The 25,609-nt window shown below is 40.8% G+C and overlaps 1 protein-coding gene across 9 annotated transcripts in view; it reads right to left on the bottom strand.

Moving 5' to 3' along the window:
• The window catches only part of TMOD3 (tropomodulin 3), a 117,525-nt gene that overhangs the window by 57,557 nt on the left and 34,359 nt on the right, over positions 1-25,609 (bottom strand). For all 9 annotated transcript variants that reach the window (XR_010151672.1, XR_008539581.2, XR_010151673.1 and 6 more), the window contains exons 3-5: positions 20,106-20,262; positions 1,824-1,946; positions 390-479 (exon numbers count right to left, since the gene is read on the bottom strand). Coding sequence is in view for 1 of the 9 variants with exons in the window: in XM_523077.8 (XP_523077.2) it covers positions 390-479; positions 1,824-1,946; positions 20,106-20,262 (370 nt within the window). In the remaining 8 variants the exon portion in view is untranslated. The remainder of the gene's footprint in view (positions 1-389; positions 480-1,823; positions 1,947-20,105; positions 20,263-25,609) is intronic.

Genomic DNA, 25,609 nt, shown 5'->3' with positions numbered 1-25,609 from the left:
ACTGAAAGGTTTAGGGGCTGAACAGTTTTGTGGTATCTCCTGAATCTGATTTTATAATGTAATTTCTTTGTAAGTACTGTTATGTATTTCTTGAAAATTAGTAGTAGTGATAATAAAATGTCAACAAAACCAAGTTGGACTAGCTTTTATACTGTTTAGCATTATTTAGTGAGGTAGAGTGGTTCTTATTACATTTGCTGACCCATTAAACACAAAATATTTAATACTCTATTTTCAATGGCTTTCTTGGTTAATACCACCAAACTGAAATGTCAGGTTTCAAGTACATATATATAACATCTAGTATGTGAACACTTAAGCTGACACAAGGCGAAAACAAAATATATTTAATAAAGGATTAGAATTCACAAAGCATTTTAAGTACTCACTTGAAAAATGTTCTTGGTCAACACCATTACTACTTCCCATTATATTACAGAACTGTGTATTCGTTATCAAATTGTGCATCCCAAGAATTGCTATAAATACAGAAAAAGAAAGTTTTTATTGTTTTAAACATGAAGAGTTTTACAACTAAAAATTTCTATCAATAATTTTAATATTCTCTGGACCTTTTCCTATAAATTACAGATCACACACCCACACAGAAAACAAAATGATTAAAAATCACCTATAATCTCATTCTCCTCAATACTCTTATTATTTTCCCCCACATTTCTAAATTTACATTTCCCCACATTTCCAAATTCAGAGTTGGAGGCAGCCTAATCCTGAACATAAATGTATGCTTAGCTCCATCTAGTGGCTAAGAGAGAAAATGGAAATGATCTATTTTTGCCGTTCACTAATTTCACAAGGTTTCTAGGAACATAATATGACAAAAAGCAGATTTTTAACTTAACCTTCATATTTTAATGTGTGTTAATCTCATGTCATTAATTTACATTTGGACTGTAGTTAAGAGTAGAATACTAAAGTATTAGGTTCTCGTATGTAAGAATATGAACACCCTTCAAAAATGACACTTAGGAGGAAAAATAAATTTGGTTTTAGTTTTTGATGCCCTTTTGCACAAATAAGGCAGAAGTCAGAGGATGTCCTTGGCTCATTCCACTCTGGTGAATGTACTGTTTACAGATCTGTCAGTCTTCAGTCCCTCAACCCGTAAGACTCCTGCTGTGGCTGTGGCATCACACCTTGACTTGTCCCCTTCCAAGGTCCTTCCCAAAGAACCATCAGTGCTACATTCAAATTTATTAGTTCTTGGGGTTATTTGGTTTGAAGAACTCCCCATGCATCACACTTTTCTATCTAGGAAAGTAGATTGTACATGGGTAGGGAGGGGAAGATACTGGTCTAGATAAGAAATTGACAATAATGAAAATAATAGAGACGTTTGGAGTGTTTCATATACACTTCAGAAAAGTTGGGAAGGTGGTGAGTATAGCTCAGGACTGACTGTTTCAATCTACTTTCTAGTTACTCATCTCTCGGTCTTCTGATAAAGTAGGTCAGCGGTTGACCCTGAAGACTCTTTTTCGGTGTTCAGATAGGACTGCTTCTAGCTGAGCACCAGGTGACGAAAGATTTTTAGAAAGACTTTCAAATATGACAACATGGGAAAAGATGTCGAACAATACAATACATTTTCTTAATATAAACTTTTTGCTATTGAGAGTATTTAGAGAAATGAAACTCTTTACGTCAGCTTTACCGTGTAAAATATAAAGCCAAATATGTGGTTACTGATTTAACAGTACTTGCTAGGTAAAGCAAACGTTTGTATAATGTATATAGGTATGTGCTGGTATTTCCCACTCCACCCCACACTTATTCACAAATTAACTTGTTTTAGGTGATACCTGCGAGGTCACACAATTCTGTATCAGAAGCACTTGTCAAAGCTTCTTCTAATTCTGGATCAAGAGACACTTTTTCTTCTGTAAAAGTCTGTACAGGTTTCTGTTTGGGGATAAATATTTTCCCTGTAAAATAAAGCACTTTGTTAATTCCATTACTACTGCTATCAACTCATTACCATTTTATCCTTGTGACCAAAGCATGTACAACCGAACCTGAAGGAAAAGATTAACATCGACAGTAATTTTGTTTTATCTGTGACATAGATTTTTAAGTTTCCAGTGTAATATTTTGGCTGTAAAAGTTGGAAAGAAAAGGTCAACTGAGAAATTTTTCATCTGTGGAAATAAAAATGGGCTCTTTTTAGAGTAATTGCGAGTTGCTTTACAAATACTGAATCAATCAATAAATGAAGGAATAAACAAAAAAACCTATAAAACTTTAAAGAGATTGAAAAAAGAAAAAACAGAATCCAATTTCCTTTTTTTTTTTTTTGAGATGGAGTCTCACTCTGTCGCCCAGGCTGGAGTGTAGTGGCGTGATCTTGGGTCACTGCAACCTCCGCCTCCCGGGTTCAAGTGATTCTTCTGCCTCTCAGCCTCCTGAGTAGCTGGGACTACAGGCGTGCACCACCACACCCAGCTAATTTTTGTATTTTTAGTAGAGACAGGGTTTTGCCATGTTGGCCAGGCTGGTCTCAAACTCCTGACCTGAGGTGATCCACCCGCCTTGGCCTCCCAAAGTGCTAGGATTACAGATGTAAGTTACCGCACCTGGCCCCAATTTCTTATTATTAAGCAACAAACTGTTATTGTCACATGGGGGATAGCAGAGACAATTATGATTCTAGAAATTCAAATTCTGATTGCAAACAAATTTCTATGTCCTGAGTGGTATTCTGAAATTTTTGGTCATTATTCCTCTAAGCCTCAATGTACACGAACAAGGTTAGCTATTAAGAAACTAGTTACTCTAGCCCTCTCCCTCTCCCTCTCTCCACGGTCTCCCTCTCCCTCTCTCTCCAAGGTCTCCCTCTCCCTCTCCCTCTCTCTCCACGGTCTCCCTCTGATGCCCAGCCGAGGCTGGACTGTACTGCCGCCATCTCGGCTCACTGCAACCTCCCTGCCTGATTCTCCTGCCTCAGCCTGCCCAGTGCCTGGGAATGCGGGCGCGCGCCGCCACGCCTGACTGGTTTTTGTATTCTTTGGTGGAGACAGGGTTTCGCCGTGTTGGCCAGGCTGGTCTCCAGCTCCTGGCCGTGAGTGATCTGCCCACCTCGGCCTCCCGAGGTGCCAGGATTGCAGACGGAGTCTAGCTCACTCAGTGCTCAATGTTGCCCAGGCTGGAGTGCAGTGGCATGATCTCGGCTCGCTACAACCTCCACCTCCCAGCCGCCTGCCTTGGCCTCCCAAAGTGCCGAGATTGCAGCCTCTGCCCGGCCGCCACCCCGTCTGGGAAGTGAGGAGCATCTCGGCCTGGCTGCCCATCGTCTGGGATGTGAGGAGCCCCTCAGCCCGGCCGCCCAGTCTGGGAAGTGAGGAGCGCCTCTTCCCGGCCGCCATCCCGTCTGGGAACTGAGGAGCGTCTCTGCCTGACCGCCACCCCGTCTGGGAGGTGAGGAGAGTCTCTGCCTGGCCGCCCCGCCTGAGAAGTGAGGAGCCCCTCCGCCCGGCAGCCACACTGTCTGGGAAGTGAGGAGCGTCTCCGCCTGGCCAGCTGCCCCGTCCGGGAGGGAGGTGGGGGGCAGCCCCCGCCCGGCCAGCCGCCCCGTCCGGGAGGGAGGTGGGGGGCAGCCCCCGCCCGGCAGCCACCCCGTCTGGGAGGTGGGGGGCACCTCTGCCCGGCCGCCACCCCATCTGGGAGGTGTACCCAGCAGCTCATTGAGAACGGGCCATGATGACGATGGCGGTTTTGTCGAATAGAAAAGGGGGAAATGTGGGGAAAAGAAGGAGAAATCGGATTGTTGCTGTGTCTGTGTAGAAAGAGGTGGACATAGGAGACTCCATTTTGTTCTGTACTGGGAGAAATTCTTCTGCCTTGGGATGCTGTTAATCTATAGCCTTGCCCCCAACCCCGTGTTCTCTGAAACATGTGCTGTGTCCACTCAGGGTTAAATGGATTAAGGGCGGTGCAAGATGTGCTTTGTTAAACAGATGCTTAAAGGCAGCATGCTCGTTGAGAGTCATCACCACTCCCTAATCTCAAGTACCCAGGGACACAAACACTGCGGAAGGCCGCAGGGTCCTCTGCCTAGGAAAACCAGAGACCCTTGTTCACATGTTTGTCTGCTGACCTTCCCTCCACTATTGTCCTATGACCCTGCCAAGTCCCCCTCTCTGAGAGACACCCAAGAATGATCAATAAATACTAAAAAAAAAAAAAAAAAAGAAAAAAGAAACTAGTTACTCTAGAAACCTAAAGACTTTATCATATGAAAATCCTGTTTATGACCATATGTTCCATGCAAGATTGAAAATATGAAAGGAATGGAAAAATGATAATAATTATAAACTGCAGCACTAGCTGACCAAACAAGATGTACTCACACAACTTGGGTTACTAAGCTTGCATAGAACAGAATACCCAATTAAAGTTGGTTTAAACTGGTGCTTCAAAAGCTCTGATGTGCATGTTAGTCACCAGGGGATCTAATTAAAGTGTAGATGCTGATGCAGCAGGTCTGACTGGCGTCTGAGTTTCTGCATTTCTAACCAGACTTCCAGATGATGCTGATCCACAGACCACTCTTAAAGCAATAAGAGTTCAAACAACATGAAGTTTTATTATCTCACTTAATAAGCCCACAGGAAGGTGGTTCTAGGGTTGGTTTAGCAGCTCACTGTTGACATCAAGGATCCAGGTTCCTTTGTTTTTCTCTTTGGCCATTCTCAGTGTGGAGGCCTTTGTTCTTAGGCCTTCACAGTCTCAAGATGACCTTTATAGCACCAAGTATTATGTCCCCACACAATAAAGCCAGAACAGGAAGGAGTACTTTCTCAATTGCCAACTTTTTTTTTTTTTTAAGGCTAGTCAAGTGAAGCAGTGGGAGTAGAGATGGAACAAAGAAATCTGTAACTGTGATCAATTAGCTGTAAACACCACTGCACTTGGACCAGCCTCAACTGTCAACTTTTACAAGAAATTCTGCCCTGCAGATTTTTCCTCTGGTCTATGGCCCAGCGGCAAGGGTGGCTAGGAAAGCAAGCATCTGTGAATGGTTGTTCAATGGGCAACTACAGTGTCTGTCCCAAACTGAAATCAAATAAAGTACTTCTGTATTCCCTTAATCCCCCGAACATTTCACTATAGCTACACTTAGACATTCTGCACATGTGTTTGCCTTTTGCATGCTTTTCAAGGGGATGCTCTATGTTCTGTTCATCCCTGCATCCTTGCCTAGAACACAACAGGTAATCCAATTTGCTGAATAAACAATTTGGTGATCACCTTCAGTCCAATGGCCCCATTTCATAAAGTGTAATTTAAATACATGGGCTCAAAGTCACACAGCAGAGCTAATACTAGAACACAGGTTGCCAAACTCTTAAGGCCAGGGCTTCAGTGTTTTTTCCAGTTAACTGGTGGCTTACAAACTTGATTTATTTTAGCAACAGACTTCTTCCCCCCAACAAATGCCCGTCGATCTTAGTATCAAATTTTGGAATTCTGGTGATTAATCTTTTATTATTGGTTCACAGGTAAAGAGAAATCCAAATAATTATGTCCTGATAATTCCATACTTTTCATAGTGGTTGAGATTACAATTAAAGTGGTATACATTTCAGGGGGGCATAATTTTAATTGCCATTTCAGGATAATTACATTTTCCTGAGCTCAATCTACCAGTATTTTCAACTGTGTATGGCAGTAGTTCTAAATGTTATATGCACAGTGGCTTCACTGTGAGAGCTTTAAAAAATTCTCATGTCCAAGCCCCACTCCAGAGATGCTGGTTTAGTTAATCTTGTATGCTGCATGGGCAGCTGAATTTTTTAAAGCTCTCCAGGGATTCTGATGCATAGCAGCCAAGGTTGACAGCAACTGGATTATGGTATTCACTGACTAAACAAAACTATACAAGCTACTTGCCACAAAAAATGATCAGTATGTGAGCTAATATGTATGTCAAATTTAATTTAGCTATTCCACAATGTGTACATGTAAAAAAAAGTTACACACTATAAACAACACAATTTTTACTTGCTAACTAAAAAAAAACTAAACAAGCTATCAAATAGCTGCCCATGTCTTATTTGAGGGACCGATGGAATCTAAAGCATCATAAAAATCTAAGATGCTTATTTTTTTAATAATCCTTATCCACATTCCTTAAGAGGCATTATTCGTATCTAATTTCCCCCCATATATAAATTTTTGCTAATGCTTACAAATACAAAATGAATCTCAGCAGAAAAATCAATAAGGCAAAACAAAACTCCCAAGGACCTAGAAAAATTTTTCTGTCATATAGAATTTTGCTTGATTTCATAGAGTTCTGACATAGCTTGGCACCTCTTCTGGCACTCCTCTTTATATAATTTTTCTGTATGTAGAGATTTTTGCTATAGAGGTATTTAGCTTGTACAATATTGTGTTTTTTAAAATACAAAAAGTAATTACTTCATATTTTCTTCCAGGTTAGTTGAACACTAATACACTGTAATAAGTTATCTTTTAATGCATATATACAAAGCTTAGTTATAGAAAAGTGGAAGTAAAGAAATTAATTTTGTAAGAAAGGATAAACTAGGAAGGACCTAAGTTTAGCATTACGAATACAGAACTTAAGGGGCTCTCAGCAAATTAATTTATAGATTTATACAATCCCTTTCAAAATCTCAGTTGTTTTTTTTTTATAGAAAGTGACAAGCTGATCCTAAAATTCACATGGAAACCCAGAATAGCCAAGAACACAGTTGTAAGACTTACACTTCCCAATGTTAAAATTTAATGCAAAGCTACTATAATCAAAACAGTGTTGGTGGACTAGAAAGACATTTAGATCAACAGAATATAACCAAAAATCCAGAAATAAACCCTTATACTTATGGTCAACTGATTTTCTACAGGAATACCAAAACAATTCAATGGAGAAAGAACAGTGTTTCAACAAATGGTACTACGACAACTGCACAATCACATGCAAAGTTTTTTGTTTTTGGTTTTTTTCTTTTGAGACAGTCTCTCACTCGGTCACCCAGGCTGGAGTGCAGTGGTACAATCTCAGCTCCATGCAACCTCTGCCTCCTGGGTTCAAGCGATTCTCGTACCTCAGCCTCCCAAGTAGCTGGGACTACTAGTAGACGGGGTTTTGCCATGTTGGTCAGGCTGGTCTTAAACTCCTGACCTCAAGTGGTCCACCTGCCTCAGCCTCCCAAAGTGCTGGGATTACAGGTGTGAGCCACCACTCCTGGCCCTCATATGCAAAGCTGAATCCTTACCTCACATCATACTCAAAATAGATTATAAACCTAAATAGGCTGGGCATGGTGACTCACGCCTGTAATCCCAGCACGTTGGGAGGCGGAGGCGGATGGATCACCTGAGGTTAGGAGATCGAGACCAGCCTGGCCAACAAGGTGACACCACGCCTCTACTAAAAATACAAAAATTAGCCAGGTGTGGTGGCACATGCCTGTAATCCCAGCTACTCGGGAGGCTGAGGCAGGAGAATCGCTTGAACCTGGGAGGCGGAGGTTGCAGTGAGCTGAGATTGCGCCACTGTACTCCAGCCTGGGCGACAGAGCAAGACTCCATCTCAAAATAAATAAATAAAATAAAAACAAAACCCTAAATGTACGGGCTAAACTATAAAACTCTTAGGAAAAAACATAAGATTATATCTTCTTGGGAGGCCAAGGTGGGCAGATCACCTAAGGTCAGGAGTTCAAGGCCAGCCTGACCAACATGAAGAAACCCTGTCTCTACCAGAAATACAAAAAAATTAGCTGGGCATGGTGGTGCATGCCTGTAATCGCAGCTACTCGGGAGGCTGAGGCAGGAGAATCGCTTGAACCCAGGAGGCGGAGGTTGCAGTGAGCCGAGATTGTGCCATTGCACTCCAGCCCCGGCAACAAGAGCAAAACTCTGTCTCAAAAAAAAAAAAAAAGAAAGAAAGAAAGAAAGATTGTATCTCCGTGACCTTGAATTAGGCAATGGTTTTTAGATATGACACCAAAAGTATAAGTAACAAAAGAAACACAGATGAATTGTACCACGTCAAAATTAAAAACTTTTGTGGGGCAAATTATACCATCAAGAAAGTGAAAAGACAATCTGCTGAATAGGAGAAACATTTTTGAGCCATATATCTGGCAAGAAATTTTTATCCAGAATATATAAGGAATGCTTGCCAATCAATAATAAAAGGACAACCCAGTTTAAAAGTAAGCAAAGATTTGAAGAGACATTTCTACAAAGAATATGTATAGCTGGGCATGGTGGTGCACATTTGTAATCTCAGCTACTGGGTCGGTTGACGTAGGAGGATTGTTTGAGCCCAGAAGTTCGAGTCCAGCCTGAGCTGCATAGCAAGACTCCATTTCCAAAAAGCAAACAAATATACAGGAGTCTAACAATACATGAAAAAATACTCAGTATCATTAGTTATTAGGGAAATGCAAATCAAAACCACAATGTGATATTACTTCACACCCACTAAGGTGGCTACAATAAAACAGACAAGTGTTGGCAAGCATGTGGAGAAATTTCAACCCTGGTACATTACTGGTGAGAAGGTACAATACCGCAGCCACTTTGGAAAAGTTTGGCAGTTTCTCAATTTGTTAAAAAATAGTTACCTTATGATCCAGCAATTCTATCAGGCACATACCCAAGAGAAATAAAAACATATGTCTATATAACAACTTGTATAAAAATGTTCATAGCAGCATATTCACAACAGCTAAAAAGTGGCAACAACCCACATGTCCATTAACTGAGAAACAGATAAACAAAATGTGGTATCCACAATAAAATATTATTCAGCCATAAAAAAGAATGAAGTATTGACACACACTGTAACAAGATGAAACTCCAAAACCTTATGCTAAGTGAAAGAAGCCAGCCACAAATTCATATTGTATGATTCTGTTTATAAGAAATATCCAGACTAGGCAAATCCAGAAAGAAAGTTGCTTAGTGGTTGTCAAGGGCTAGGGAATGGAATGGGGATGAAGGCTTACTGCTAACGTGCACAGGGTTTCTTTCTGGGGTTCCAAAAATGTTCTAAACTTAAGATTGTGGTGATGGTTGCATAATTCTATCAATGTAGTAATGAATATTGAATTATATGCCTTAAATTGATAAATTTTATGACATGGGAATTATATCACCTTTACTAATAAAGATGTTTACAAAAACCACTAAGGAGCTGACTTATTAGTATGGGTTTTTTGGTCTTCAGTAAATTTATATTTGGTTCCCTGAAATGTGAAGATTAAAAAAAGATAATTTTCTGAGACAAATTGAGCCAGATACAGTATATTTGTACTTCTTAATAAAAATCAGCTGTTTCCCAAGAACCATCTAACTAGCAAACTGCTGGAATAATTTCATATGACATAAAATACCTTTCTAAACATGTATTAATTTAAATTAGTCTTATATCAATATCAATTAGATTTTAAAATCTTAGTGACTATGAGATGTTGATAAATTCAATAGATCTCCCTTATAATGGTTAGTTTGGTTTGTGCTCTCAATGTCTTGCAGGATGAGAAACATAATAGACACACATTAATTCCTTATTCTTGTTGCTCCTAGAATTTCTTCTGCTTGTGTGTGTGTGTGTGTGTGTGTGTGTGTGTGTGTGAAAGAGAGAGAGAGAAAGAAAGAGATTGCCAAAACAAACTAGCAACCTAGGAAGACTAAAGACCACATAGTCCCAAGTATCTCTGTCAGTGTTCCTTAAACTCAGAGAATGAAGACTGGTTAGTCATGAGTATTTTTGAAAAAGCTCCAAAGGTGATGCTAATTCTTACTCATTTAGGTTGGTAACCACTAATCTGTATAATATCAGTCCCTAAAAGATGAAGATGAGTTATCCTGAGTTGATCTAATTTTTTCTTCTGCTTGAAATATGGTCAAAAATAAAAAATCCAGATTTATGACTTTTACTACTTCCATTTTTTAAAATAACATAATGTCTGAGAAAACATTTTTACCTTTCAGTAGATAGCGTTCTATCTAAATGACTGTAATTTCCTTATTTAAGATAGCAAAATCCAAAACTCAAATTTTTAAAAATTGAAATTATAATTCTTTACCTAGTAGGAAACTATAAAAATAAACAATGATGAGATCAGAAAAAAAAACTCTCAGATAAGTATGAAATGATACATCCCCCACCCCCCAGTTACACAAAACAAACAAAAATAAGGCTGACCCTTGGTTGCTAAGAGTGTTGAAACAGTTTAGCAATGTTTCTGCAACTACAAAACAGCAGCTAAGGAAATGGAAGACATTGAGATAAGAATTCATATAACAGTAATTTAAATGTATGGCACTTATCCAAACTCATGTGTGTTCCAAGAGAAAAGAAATATCCTGTGCCAAGATCCTTGTTATTGTCACAAAATCAGTAAGAAATACTGTGATCCATGTTAACAATTCCATTGCCAGGACCTTTCTTTACTAGTCCTTATCTCTTTTGCTCTGATACCAAGTTACAGCTGCAACAAATGTTAAGAATTATCTTAGTCATAGCTCCCACCCTTGCTGAGTATATAAAAAATGTAATAATAAGAAACAGAGATGGCTCTTGGTTACTTCATTCCTACAGAGTTGAAAGGCCCTAGCTAACTTTACTGTTTGTTTATAAACTGCCTTGTTCCAGAAAAGATTGAAGGACACTACTCCACTATAATCTCCAAGAGGCTTTGTGATATGTTGTTTGACAAGCAGCACAAAAACCTCAAACCAATCAAACTAAAGAATGAGGGGACACAGCCTAGAAAGACATTTTTGTTTTGATCCAATGATACACACAACACCTGCTTGATGCTGCAACATGGCCACCAATAAATGCTTAGTTAACAAATGTTTAGTGAGTTTGTATATACTAGACAATGAACTAGAAAGACACAATAAGGAAAACAAAACAAGAGATCCTTCACTTTTGGGAGTTAATACTTTAACAGGGAAACAGAACAGCAACTGAATCCTATTCTGGAGGTTCCTATGTCAAGATGGGGTAATAAGGACAGAATTTACCCACATGCCTGAAACAATTAAAATGGACAAAATATATGAAACAAGTTTTATACACACACACACACACACACATATATATATATATATTTTAAAGAGATGGTTCTTGTTATGTTGGCCAGGTTGGTCTTGAACTCTTTGGCCTCAAGCAATCCTCCTGCCTCAGCCTCCCAAAGGGCTTGGATTACAGGCATGAGTTACCATACCTGGCCAGAAACAACAGTTTTCAAGACACTGGCCATCAGGCAACAAAGGACAGTGATCCCTATGATATGGGAAAAACAGAGGTGAGCCCTGTGATTACCTAGCTTATTGTCTGGATAAGGTTCCAGGCTGCAGATCAGGGAGCAGAAATTCAGGCAGAGCCTGGTGAATGCTGAGCTGCAGACACAGCTGAGGTCCAGAAAAACCAAGGCAGCCAGTGTTTGAAGGACAGGGAACCAGAAAGGAGGGAGCTGCACAGAGAGGGAGCCCAGGAGTTGTGCAGAGGGTCACACTGAGTGTTCAGCATAGCACCGACTGGTACATGTATGTGAGGAACTACCTTGAGCCAAGGGAAAAAAAAAACTTCTGAAAGCTTAGACGTAATAATGCCCATGTTCATGCAGAGCTGGGAATAGAACCTGTTCCCACCAGCCAGACTGGAAAAGCTCACAATTCACAAGGCTCACAATTGGGTAGGGAACTCAGAAGGGTCTTGCCTCAGTATTGGGGAAATAATTAGCCCTAGACTGAACACTGCTCTAGTCCCACCCAACAAATCTTTTCTTTTTTTTTTTAAGACAGAGTTTTGCTCTCGTTGCCCAGGCTAGAGTGCAGTGGTGCAATCTCGGCTCACTGCAACCTCCGTCTTCCGGTTTCAAGAGATTCTCCTGTCTCAGCCTCCCTAGTAGCTGGGATTACAGGCACCCGCCACCACACCCAGCTAATTTTTTTGTATTTTTAGTAGAGATGGGGTTTCACTATGTTGGTCAGGCTGGTATCCAACTGCTGACCTCGTGATCCACCTGTCTCGGCCTCCCAAAGTGTTGGGATTACAGGCGTGAGCCACTGCACCTGGCCCACCTAACAAATCTTAAAAGCAAGACTCCAAAGAATCAAACTGTTTCCAAGTAACTTAATTGCACCCCAGAATGAAACTCAAGAATATTTATAGGTATATCAATACATCCAGCACTGGAAAGTTAATATGTTTGATACCCAATAAACAATTACAAACATGCAAAGAAACAGGAAAATTTGATCCAGAAGAAGAAAAAAAATCAGTCTATCAAAATTGACTTAACAATGATAGATGATAAAATTGGCAAGTAAGGACATTAAAAATTACTATAATTATATTACATATGTTCAAAAAGTGAAGTAGAGGCATAGAAGACTTTTTCTTTATTTTTTTTGAGACAGAGTCTCGCTCTGATGCCCAGGGTGGAGCGCAGTGGCATGAGCATGGATCACTGCAGCAATGAACTCGTAGGCTCAAGCCATCCTCCCACCTCAGCCTCCGGAGTAACTGGAACTACAGGCACACACCACCGCATCCAGCTAACTTTTTTTCATTTTTAGTAGAGGCACGGTCTCACTGTGTTGCCCAAGCTGGTCTGCAACTCCTGACCTCAAGTGATCCTCCCGCAGTGCCGCAATTACAGGTGTGAGCCATCATGCCTGGCCGGAAGATTTTTTTTTTAAAAAAGCGCTGGGACCGGGTGCGGTGGCTCATGCCTGTAATCCCAGCACTTTGGGAGGTCGAGGCAGGTGGATCACGAGGTCAGGAGATTGAGACCATCCTGGCTAACACGGTGAAACCCCGTCTCTACTAAAAATACAAAAAATTAGCCGGGCGAGGTGGCAGGTGCCTGTAGTCCCAGCTACTCGGGAGGCTGAGGCAGGAGAATGGTGTGAACCCGGGGGGTGGAGCCTGCAGTGAGCCGAGATCACACCACTGCACTCCAGCCTGCGAAACAGAGCGAGACTCCATCTCAAAAAAAAAAAAAAAAAAAAAAAGGCGCTGGGTGCACTGTCTCACACCTGTAATCCCAGGTACTCAGGGGGCTGAGGTGGGTGGGAGGATTGCTTGAGGCCAAGCATTTGAGAACAACATAGCAAGACCCGCCTCTAAAAAGAATTTTTAAAATTAGCTAGGTGTGGTAGCACATGCCTGTAGTCTCAACTACTTAGGAGGGTGAGGCAGAAGAATCACCTGAGCCCAAGAGTTTGAGGCTGCAGTGAGCTGTGATCATGCCACCGCTCTCCAGTCTGGACAACAGAGCAAGACCCTGTCTCTTACAAACAACAACAACAACATCAAAGAACAGACAGGACAAATAGAAAAGATATACCATGACAACTAATCAAAAGAAAGAAAGATAGGCTCTATTAACATCAGGCAAAGTAGGTTTTATAGCAAAGAATATTACCAGAGATAAAGGTCATTTCATTATAACAAAAGGGACAATTCATCAAAGGGACATAACAATCCTAAAAACAAGTAGCAACAAAGCCTCAGAGTACAAGATTCTGAAACAACTAAAAGCAGTACTTTAGGCCAGGCACGGTGGCTCACACCTGTAATCCCAGCACTTTGGGAGGCCAAGGTGGGTGGATCACGAGGTCAGGAGATGGAGAACATCCTGGGTAACACAGTGAAACCCTGTCTCTACTAAAAATACAAAAAAAAAATTAGCTGGGCATGGTGGCGGCTGCCTGTAGTCCCAGTTACTTGGGAGGCTGAGGCAGGTGAATGGCATGAACCCAGGAGGTGGAACTTGCAGTGAACCGAGATCGCGCCACTGCACTCCAGCCTGGGCGACAGAGCAAGACTCTGTCTCAGGAAAAAAAAAAAAAAAAGGCAGTACTTTACGGTATGTAAATCATATGGAGAAATGCTGGAGGAAAGGAACTATCCACAGTGGGTGTAGTTATCCAGGAAATGTTCCCCATGAAACCGGTTAACATGAGTAACAAGCCGTCCATCTGGCTAACTCCTCACCCCAAGGGAGTTAACAGTGAATCATTCAAATGATATTGCATGACAGGTCTGAAAAGGAGATGCCAGCATCTGCATGACTAATGTAAATAGCCCATTTCAAATATCAGCTTCAGTGCCTGGGAAGGCCACTTTTCAGAGGTCTACAAGGGACATTTAGGATTCATACAATATGATTACAAAAATAAGAGCCAGTTTTTACGTTTGGACTTAGCGGAAACCAATTGCCCAGTGGTGGTTATGTAATCCTCTTGATGTAGGCAGGTTTATAATCATGATCTTTCTGGTTTACTAAGGGATCAGGTCTGTTTTTCCTCCAAAGAAATCACATACTCAGAAAGGTGAGAAAGAGGAGGTTTTCTGGAAAGCTAACATAACTGTGAATAAGTAACTTGGACAGCATATGGGAAGTCCTTAGTTTAAGGCAACTGGGTTAAATTTACCTTTAAAAAAGCAGGGAGGGGCATGTGGAATTCTTGGGAAAGAACACAAGGGCATTCCATTCTCAGGATAGGAAAAGAGAAAACAACCAAAAAGCATAAATGGCTGTACCCCAAGGCCCAGCAGGAAGAAAAGGAGTGCGGTGCAAGGCAGGGAGGAGCCCATACCGGGTGAGTCAGCAGCTCAAACAGAATCAGAATGCACATCTCTGTATAGGATATAAGGTGCAGCCATGGCTCTGGTCCATCCGTGAAATAACACAGGGAAAAAAAATTCTTAGTCTAGGTAAGGGCGGAGCATGATACCAGCAATAGAGAGGAGGAGTCCCCAGCAAAACAAAACAAAATGACAGGTAGTAAAAAATACTGAAGACTGGGACACAGTATTTCTTCAAGTGATAAATTCATGGCAAGGTTCTATGCCTTACCTATCTTTGAGACAGAATATGCACGCTATGTAAAAATATGATGGGAACTAATAATCAGCACTGAGAATTTTCACCATTCTCCAAACGAGAACAAGCTGGATGAATACTCTCTTTCACTCCTGTGCTGGCCTATGTCTCAGTTATACATTCTGCAAAATTTTAAGGAGGAAGAGGTAAAAAGTAAAATATTCACCAGTATAGGACAAAATACTCCCCTAAATGCATGTAAGACATAAGGCCTTGAGCTTCACTTAATTAGGATTACTTTCTTCTTTTCATATATTGACATATGCTTTCAATTCTGTAAAACGTATAATCATTTCACAAATCATGAGGTGAAATTATTAATGGATTTACATATAATAACTCTTAAGTGTCCTCAGTCTATCAGGTTTCTAAAAAACATTTTTTAGCAATCTAGAAAATAAAATTTGGCATGAATATTTACTTTTATATTGGTCAAAAGGAAAAACTAAATGTGAAATTTTTGGTTTTATGAGGATTCCCTCCTGTCCTGGCCAGTTATGTGTAATTCTGGCTCCAGAAACAGTCTGCCTTTAAGTGAAAAAATAAGAAGTATAATTAATTGTCAGTCTCAGAATATAAGAAAATAGTCTAATGACTAGGTAAGTAATCCTTTTAGTGGTTCCCAAGTTTTTGCTTTTGAAAAAATTAAGCAGTCGGCCAGGTGCAGTGGCTCCGCCTGCAATCCCAGCACTTTGGGAGGCCAAGGCAGACAGATCACCTGAGGTCAGGAGTTCGAGACCAGCCTGACCAACATGGTGAAACCCCGTCTCTACTAAAAATACAAAAATTAGCCAGGTGTGGTGGCAAGCCACTGCACTCCGGCCTGGGTAACAGAGTGAGATTCCATCTCCAAAAAAAAAAAATTAAGCAGTCATCTGATAGATCCTTTAAAATAATTAATTTACGATGAGAGCTCACTATGTGATTTTGGCATATAACTTGGAAAGAGTTCAAGGAACTGAATGACACTGCTACAACATTCCCTGGTCAGAAGGCTAATATTGCCATTAGGTACTGCACCCTGAGGCCAGTCATCTTTGAATGAAAAAATCACTTAGAGACCAAGAGAACATCTTATGGATTCTAACTAATCTAAATGTACCAAAAAAGTAAAATGCCTTTGTTTCTCAATAGAGGTAGGTTTGCAAACTTTTATGAAGAACCAGGAAAACCTCTATTGCCTGGGAAAGCATCCTCAATCTGAAAGTCTCTCTCCACTAAAATAAGCTATTAAGTAAAAAATCTGAGACTCAACCCAGGTGTTCAGGGCAGAGTCATAGGAGAGCTATCTTTAAAAAACAAGCTTCTGGATTTTTGGAGCTATAGAGATTAACATTTAGGTTGATGGGAAGTATTCTAATAAGACATAGATGAATTACTCTGAGGACCTTCTGGAATGTGATCAGGATCCTGGAGATGAGATGAAGAGAGAGGAAGGCATATTCGTGACTAAGGATAACTAAGGCTAACTGCTTTAAAGATGAGAGTCTAGGGTGGATTTCAGAACACTAGAGGTGGCTTTTTGCTATATTTCAAAGCAGAGCTTTACAGCCAAAGTTGCTTGATTGTTGAAGAGGAATTTGCCCTCCTTCAGGTCCATGGTACTGTGACATGGCTTATAAGGCTTGATTCTACCACATCTGATAGTATGTGCTTCCATCAGATAGATTAATGAAACTCACAAATTCATCCCATGGTTGTTCTGGACCGCTCCTCCATGACAGAGAATGAAAATCTCTTGTTCGGTAATCATCTCCCATACGATCCTTTACGGTGATTTCAGTGTACCCATTAATAAATCTGGTCCTCAGGTGGGTGTGGGGGCATGTGCCTGTAGTCCTAGCTACTCTAGAGGCTAAGGTGGAAGAATCGCTTGAGCCCAGGAGTCCCAGGTTGCAGTGCCACTGCATTCCAGCCTGGGCAACAAGAGAGTGAGTCCTCATCTCTAAAAACCAAACCAAAAAAAAAAAAACAAATTTGGTCCGCACAAAAAATATATGACATAGGCATGCCAGATGCCCGGAATGTATGTTTCCATCGATATAAAGTTCAAAACAGACAGAACTAACTATTGTATTAGACAGTATGTTGGTAATTACCTTTCACAAGAAAGGGAAAAGTGGGAAGGAGCATGATAGGGCCTTCAGTGGGTGCTGATGTTACCTTTTTTTTTTTGAGACAGGGTCTCGACTCTGTCGCCCAGGCTGGAGTGCAGTAGAGCAACCTCGGCTCACTGCAACCTCCGCCTCCTGAGTTCAAGGGATTCCCCTACCTCAGCCTCCTGAGTAGCTAGGATTACAGGTGCGTGCCACCATGCCCAGCTATTTTGTATTTTTAGTAGAGATGGGGTTTCACCATGTTGGCCAGGCTGGTCTCGAGCTCCTGACCTCAAGAAATCCGCCTGCCTCGGCCTCCCAAAATGCTGGGATTGCAGGCGTTGAGCTACCGCGTCCGGCTGCTGATGTTATCGTTACCTGAATGGTAATTACATGGTGTGTTTATTTTATAATTCACTGAGCTACATACAGATGATCTGTGCATTTTCTGTGAGTAACAAAAAGTTCATTATTTAAAAAAAGCTATCATCTTAATCACTGCATCAGAGCTGCCCATAAACAATATTTAATAGACATATGTAGCTAAAAGAGGCAGTAAAAATACCGAATGTATTATAAAGAGAAACCACTGATTGTGAATGTAAAATTACTTGTTCAGCTACTTCCATTTATTCTTACCCATCTAAAGCCTAAAGTAAGAAGTAAAAATTTAAAAAGATACAAAGGAGGACAAAGATATTCTACCATAGTTGAGGATACAGCTCTTTTTCCTATGTCACCCATATTCCTCACCTCTATCCTTTTCCCCCTCTTGTATTTTCTTATTTTCCGTAATTCTTCTCTGCTTTCTTTCCTATTTCCTCTAATCCTCCAAGATATTTTCCTAGGTAACTGGAGATTATGAAACAAGGGCATATTAGGAAGCTTCCCGGGTTAGCCTGGGACAAATGCAGCTTTCTTTCAGGTCTCTTATTTTTTCTCCTTCTTATCCTCAAATTCCATAGTTTTTTTCTGACATCTCTTTTTCTCACATCTCTCGCTTTGTTTCTACCTCCATTCCTTTCCAAATTATACCCCCAGGGTCCACCTGAAACACACAGAATAACAGAAGGTGATCAACCAGTATTTTTTCTCATAAAATTATGTTCTTCTATTTAAGCAGGATTAAAGCCATAAACACTGACATATGTATGGCTGCACAGAGAAAATATAACCAGTAGTTTTCTTTGACAAATAAAAAGGAAGAGATGCCTCTGCCTGTCTTTATGATTCTCCACACTTCAAAACTCTGCATTGGTTTTGAACTCTTTTTCTGGCCCCAAACACCTGAGGGACATGACATTCCCACCTGTAACAGTAGCATGATGGTTAGTTTTGTGTGTCAATTTGGCTGGGCTGTGGTGCCCAGCTATTTTCTCAAACATTGTTCTAAATGTTTTCATGAAGGTTTTTTGTTTTTTGCTTTTTTTTTGGATGAGATTAAAATTTAAATCAGCGGACTCTAAGTAAAGCCAACTAACCTCCATAATGTGGGTGGGCCTCATTTAATCAGTTGAAGGCCTTAAAAGAACAAAGATTTATCTCCCCAAAGTAGGAAGAAATTCTGCCACTAGACTGCCTTTGGACAAGAATAGTAAATCTTCCCTGGGTCTCCAGGCTGCCAGATTTTGAATTTAAAAAGCCTCCTTAAAATAAACTTTTCTCTCCCCTCACATCCTGTTGGTTCTGTCTCTCTGGAGAACTCTGACTAACTTAAATAACAAAGATAGTGATCCTTAACAAGAGATGAAGAGGAAGAGGACTCTAAAGAAAAAGCACAGGGGCTGGGGTGATGGATAATTTTAGAAAAGTCAGGTGCAGAGCTTACGGCTTACCTACTCAATAGCCATTCACAAGCCTTCCTCTACTATAGAAGCTGGAGTGCTAAAATGAACTTTCTTGCTTCCCTTGCAGCTAAGGGATAGCCATGTGACACAGTTCTGGCCAAAATGATTGAGAAGGGCCTCTTTCTCAAATAAAAAGCCCAAGTCCCATTCTTCCTGCCTGGACTAATATGAATTCAGACATAAAAATGGTGCCCGCAAGAGCTGATCTTCAGCTCTGCTACTGCTGCCACCATTCCCCAGTATTCTATACACAGTATTCCAAGTAAGAGTGAACGTAGAATTTGGCTTTTTAGGCCAACCTGTATTCTGACCTGTTTGGAAAGCTGAAAAACTTATCCTGTTTCATTTAAGTATTATTATATATAGAACTTTTAAAAACACAGCTGTGGCTGGGTGCAGTGGCTCATGCCTGTAATCCCAGCACTTTAGGAGGCCTAGGTGGGTGGATCACTTGAGGTCAGGAGTTCGAGACCAGCCTGGCCAACACTGTGAAACCCCATCTCTACTAAAAATACAAAAATTAGCCAGACGTGCTGGTGTGCACCTGTAATCCCAAGCTACCAAGGAGGCTGAGACAGGAGAATCGCTTGAACCCGGGAGGCAGAGGTTGCAGTGAGGTGAGGGTGCACCATTGCACTCCTGCCTGGGCAACAGAGCAAGACTCCATCACAAACAAACAAACAAACAAACAAAAAAACAACCACAGCCGTACTCAGGCTCCACTGAGAATACATAAGCTCAAACACTTAAATGGGGGAGACTTGGACTAGAAAAATTTCCTAAAACTACTGATTACGAAGCATTAGCAATCATAACCATGAATTAATAATGATGGGTATAGAATAGCTTTTTAAAAGGGTCTTTGAAAATATGGCATGAATTGTTTTATGGCATTCCACTTTAAAGAATGCAGTTAGAATAGATGCCTTAACATCATTTGTACTCTGTAATCTACCACTGAATTTTAAGTTTCCTTCAATACACTTTTAGATCTGTTATAGTAGAGAATTAAAGAATGTTATTCAAAATCATTGTGTAATAAAACCTCACTAACATCATTAAGAAGAAACTTATTGACCAAGTTGATGAAAAATGTAAATAAAGTATCTAAACCAATAAATGTCTAAGTCAACAGTATCATATATTTAAGGCTACCAATGATGTACCTCTAAAAATATGATTTTCTCCACACCCACCTATAAAAAGAAAAATCAAGTGTTACCACATAATGACTTTAAAATTCTGGGGCTTACCTTTTTTTTCTCCAGTGTAGGGCACATAGTCTTCCCTGTCTTTATGCTCCAATGCTTCTTTCTCCAGATATGAAAGGAGATGCTCTCTATCAAATGGCCCTGTGGTGGACTTTGATGTCTGGTTCTTCTGCCGGAACCCTGCAGGCAGAAGGGCATTCTGCCAGAGAGAATGAATCAGCCAGTATGACCAATAAGAATGCTAATGCTATATGCTTCCGAAGATTACCCATATAAAAAAGAATTACAGACTGGAATGTGATACAGGCACTAAACACTTCATTGCAGGATTTTAGGACAGCAATGTACAATCGCTCCAAACATGAAACTTCTTTTTTATTAGGTAGAATTCACTTACATTATTATTAAAATAGGCACATACATTAGTACAGTTTCTTTTCTTTTTGGAGACAGTCTCCTTCTATCGCCAAAGCTGGAGTGCAGTGGCATGATCTCAGCTCACTGCAACCTCTGCCTCCTGGGTTCAAGCGATTATCATGCCTCAGACTCCCAAGTAGCTGGGATTACAGGTGCCTGCCACCACGCCCAGCTAATTTTTGCGTTTTGGGTAGAGACGGGGTTTTGCCATGTTGGCCAGACTAGTCTAGAATTCCTGACTTCAGATGATCTGCCCTCCTCGGCTGCCCAAAGTGTTGGGATTACAGGTGTGAGCCACCGCGCCCGGCATACGTTTTCTAATAGAACATTTTCTTCAGAGAGGATTCTACTAGCAGAAAACAATCTTTAGTTTTTAAGTGTTCTGGGATACTAATAAAAAAGTTTTATTAACCACATACCACATCTTCTTACTTACATAAGTGGGAGTCAGTGATGAGAACACATGGACATATAGAGCACACATATAGAGCTAAGTGATGAGAACACAAGGACATATAAAGCACACATATTGGAGCATAGAGGAGGGTGGAGGGTGGGAGGAGGTAGAGGATCAGGAAAAATAACTAACAGGTATTAGTGATGAAATAATCTGTACAACAAACCCCCATGACACAAGTTTGCCTACGTAATGAAACCTGCACAGGTATCTCTGAACTTAAAACGTTTTTTTAAAAAAGTTTTATTAATGCTTAATAACTGCTCAGTGTATATATATGTACAGAGAATAATTCTATTACAAAAGAGTTTTAAATGACTCTGTACATTATATTCCTTCATGACTTCCATTTCATTGTACAGACTTCTTCATGATTAAAACATATATACCATACAGTAGAATATCAGATTAATGTTTACTTCAGTTTAAACACAACGTGAGATGTTCCACTTGTGTGTGTATGCGTACATATATACATGACCACTAGGATGTACTTGCTACAATCACTATCATTGTTTCACATGCCCCAAGGGACCCCTGACATACTCACAGCAAGAGCTGTGTTCCTGGGTTTCCACACGGGTACAGCCTTTTTGAGCGCATGGACTGACTTAGAGTTGAGGGAGGTGGAGTGGAAGGTGATGGATTAAAGTTGTCTCCTGTAGTCCCTTAATTTTCACTAAGCCCAGTAAACACAAGGGCTGACTAGACAAAGTGAGTACCGTCCTTTTGCTTGTCAAAAGCCAAAGAGGTGATACTGCCTTGTCTCATATTTCTGGGTATAACTTTGCTTTGAAAATGGGAGGCAGCCAGAGAAATCACACAAAAGGGCCAGCTCTCTTTTGCAAAACCTCCCAATATTGGCAGTGACGCTGAATTTCATGGGTGGTATAAGACAATTTTTCATTATAAAGGGTAATCTTATATGGGCAATAGTAATAGAAAATATTCAATTTGTAACTAGGAAATACAGCACTTCAACTGTGGTCATTTGTTGAGACACATAATAATTTTCATAAAATTCACTTCTGTGTTACCGTTTATGTAATGGTACCTACTACACAGAAAGCTGAACTGTAAAGACGAAACATTCCTAACTTTGTACCAAGTATGTTTCTGTAATACAAAATTGTTTATGGAAACATAAAAAAGAAACATAAGATTTCTACCTTTAGACTTAGAAATCATGAGAGGAATTACACATGAAGAATCCATTTCCAATTGACCTGCAAATCCTACTCATTTTTACTTCCTGAAGAACTCATTCATCTTTTTCCCATCTCCAACATTATTACTTTGGTCGAAACTATGATCTAAGCTTGCTGAGACTGTTACATTAGCTTCCCAACTGGATCAGTTGCCTGATATTTTTTATCCTTCACCACCAGCCCCTCAGTCTGTCACCCTAGCCCCATCTCACACACCCTCTCCATTCCAGTCACACTGGACTCTTTTTCTCTCTTGTACTTGCCATATACTTCCTTCTACCACCAGGCCTCTATGTGTGTGGTCTCCCTTCCCTGGAATGCTCTGTCTATCCCTTTTTGCAACTCATTTTTCAGATTGTAGCTCCATTCCCCCAGGGAAGCTTTTCTTAACCTCTCATCACAAGCTCTTACAGTGTGTAGCACTTACCATTCTTTTAATATGGTATGATTATTTGGTTAATGTCAAACTGCTCCTATTCCTACCAGCCTGCATCATGAGGGCAAAGACCACATTTGTTTTGCTCATTCTTGTATTCCTAAGCCTAGCATAGTACCTGGGGTCTACAAGTTGCCCCCAAATATTTACTGAATAAAGGTGTTAGAATGCTTTTAAAGAAAGATTCTCATTAAGGCAAATTAATAAAAAGTTACTTTCCTTCTCCATCATTAATGCATAGATGTATATATTGCTATTTCATGGTGGTGGTAATGGAATTTGCACTACTCTACCTGCCTGCTCAAGCCCATGTGACACACACAGTCTTAAATATGATAGCTGAAATCCTGGCTCCCTAGAAAGCCTTTTTTTTCTTCCTTTTTTTTTGGTCTGGCTCCTTAGAAAGCCTTTTTTTTCTTTCTTTTTTTTTAGGGGGGGGGCAGGGTCTTGCTCTATTGCTCAGGCGGAGTACAGTGGTGCGATCACAGCTTGCTGCAACCTTGAACTCCTGGGCTTAAGCAATCTTCCTGCCAATGGCCTCTGGAGTAACTGGAACTACAGGTGTGCACCACCATGCCCCCGGCTAATTTTTAAAATTTTTTGTCGAGGCAAGGCCTTGCTATGTTGCCCAGGATGGTCTGGAACTCCTGCTCTTAAGCAAATCTCCCTCCTTGGCCTCCCAAAATGCTAGGATTACAGGTGTGAGCCACTATACCCGGCCAAAAACAGTCTAACCACAATCTAAATGAAGCTAGCTGGTTTTAGAGACTATAAACTCATGAACCAAGCTTCATTAGAAATATATTCTAATCAAGTAAGCTAATAGATCATAATTACTTTTCAGATAAAAATTTTCTTTAATATGATTGTCACTAAAAATGACACGTTTCTCTCTTGCAGTGCAATTTTGCTGTAAAATATATTCCTAGCCTTGGGGGGGGAAAAAAGCTCTTCCTAGGCTGGCTGTCTTCTGGAGATATATATATATATATATATATATATATATTTTTTTTTTTTTTTGGCAAAAACTCAGTGAGTTAGCAAACACGTACACTGAATACAGCAGAAGGACAGTAAAACAGTCCTCCAAAATATAATAAGGTACCACACACACCTTCGACCTACTTCCTGAGACTTTGTAAGTTACAGTGGTGTTTCTTGGGCTGAAGTAGCTGCTACTACCCTTGACCTCTTTTCTTACCTGGTTCTTTACCAGAACGCTTTCCAAAAACACGTCACCCAACAAACAGATGCTGTCAATAAACATCACTGTTCTCCTAGCCTCAACTAACAGTATTGAGGTTAGAGGAGTTACGACTGGGGTTGGGGAGTTTGCAAAATACATTCAGAGGTTACTCAAGCCTCCCCACACAAGAAGCAGGCCATGGATTTACAAATAAAAAATTAGCCAACAGATTTCAGACTGATACCATAGTGCATGAGTTGGGAGGAGACTCAATGTGGTTTAACAGAAAAAGACTGCTAGACTGCCAGGTATCAATCAGGCAGTGAGGGATCTAGTCCCAGCTCTTTCCCTAATTGTAATAACTGAGGCAAGTTACCTAATTTCTCTTTTCCATCTGTAAAACAGAGGGCATGAACTAGATCAATGTTTCTGAACCAGTAGTGTTTTTGTCCCCTAGAGGACATTTGACAATGTCTGGAGACATTTTTGGTTGTCAACTCAGGGGGAGGGTATTATGTTTTTCAGTCTGGGTAACATAAAGAGACCCTGTCTCTACAAAAAATTTTAAAAAGTAATTAGCTGGGTATAGTGGTGCTTGCCTGTAGTCCTAGCTACATAGGAGGCTGAGGTGGGAGGATCGCTTGAGCCCAGAAGTTCGAGGCTGCAGTGAGCTATCACTGCACCATTTCACTCTTGCCTGAGGAACAGAGTGAGAACTGGGCTCTAAAAAAAAGTCATGTTTTTTATTTTCTGAGTTTTATGATGCTTTGACATCTTGGGGCCTTGCTAATCCTGGAGAGACCACTCCTTCCAGGGCTGGCTAGAGAGCGCACTATCCCCACCAACCTCCCCCGGAGCACACCTTTCATACGCAAACCAACCAATTCTCCTAACCACCTCCTTTTTATCTAACGCTCACTTACCAAGCCAGTATTTCCCCTCCCCCTAAATCACCCAGAGCCAGATACTGGACAACTAGAGACTAGTTACATAGCCCTGAGCCTGTTCAAATTATTCAAACTATCTAGTCCTAAACTTGTTCAAACTTGCCTATCCTGACTCACCCATTCATTCCCATTGAACCACAATAAAGGCTCTGGACCATGCTTGTTCCTTGATCCTTTTGCCTCCTGACCAATCTAGGTGCTTCCCCATGTGCCTCTGTACTCTTGGAACTGTAAGTAATAAACTCTTCTTTCAAGGCAGTAGTTTCAGTGTCTGTCATCCATTACCAAACCTGATTAAAACAACATCCTAGGAACATTTTAAAACAGGAGGAGTGTGCTACTGGTCAGGGATGTTGTTAAACATCCCTCCAAGGCACAGAACGGCCCCCCTACAACAAATTATCCAACCTCAAAAGTAAATACTGTCAAGATTGAGGAACCTGGCCTAGGGACTAGATAAAGTCTTATGCTTTTTCCAGTTTTTTGTTTTTGTTTTTTTTTTTTTTGAGATAAGTCTTGCTCTGTCACCCAAGCTGGAGTACAGTGGTGCAATTTCGGCTCACTGCAACTTCCACCTCTCTGGCTCAAGCAATTCTCATACCTCCACTTCCCAAGTAGCCTGGGGCTACATGCGTGCACCACCATGCCCAGCTAATTTTTGTATATTTAGTAGAGACGGGGTTCACTATGTTGGCCAGGCTGGTCTCGAACTCCTGGCCTCAAGTGATCCACCCGCCTCGGCCTCCCAAAGTGCTGCGATTATAGGCGTGAGCACCCAGCCACTTTTTCCAGTTCTAAAACATTTGATTCAAATAGGTCTAATAGATTGAACTGCCTACAGAAGATACTGCTGTGATGTGATAAAAACAGCATCATTATCCTGAGTAATCCCCCT

Source organism: Pan troglodytes, chromosome 16, assembly GCF_028858775.2.
Source record: "Pan troglodytes isolate AG18354 chromosome 16, NHGRI_mPanTro3-v2.0_pri, whole genome shotgun sequence".
Lineage (NCBI taxonomy): Eukaryota > Metazoa > Chordata > Mammalia > Primates > Hominidae > Pan > Pan troglodytes.
Note: the sequence above shows the minus strand (reverse complement) of the source record. Positions and strands in the feature narration are given on the sequence as shown.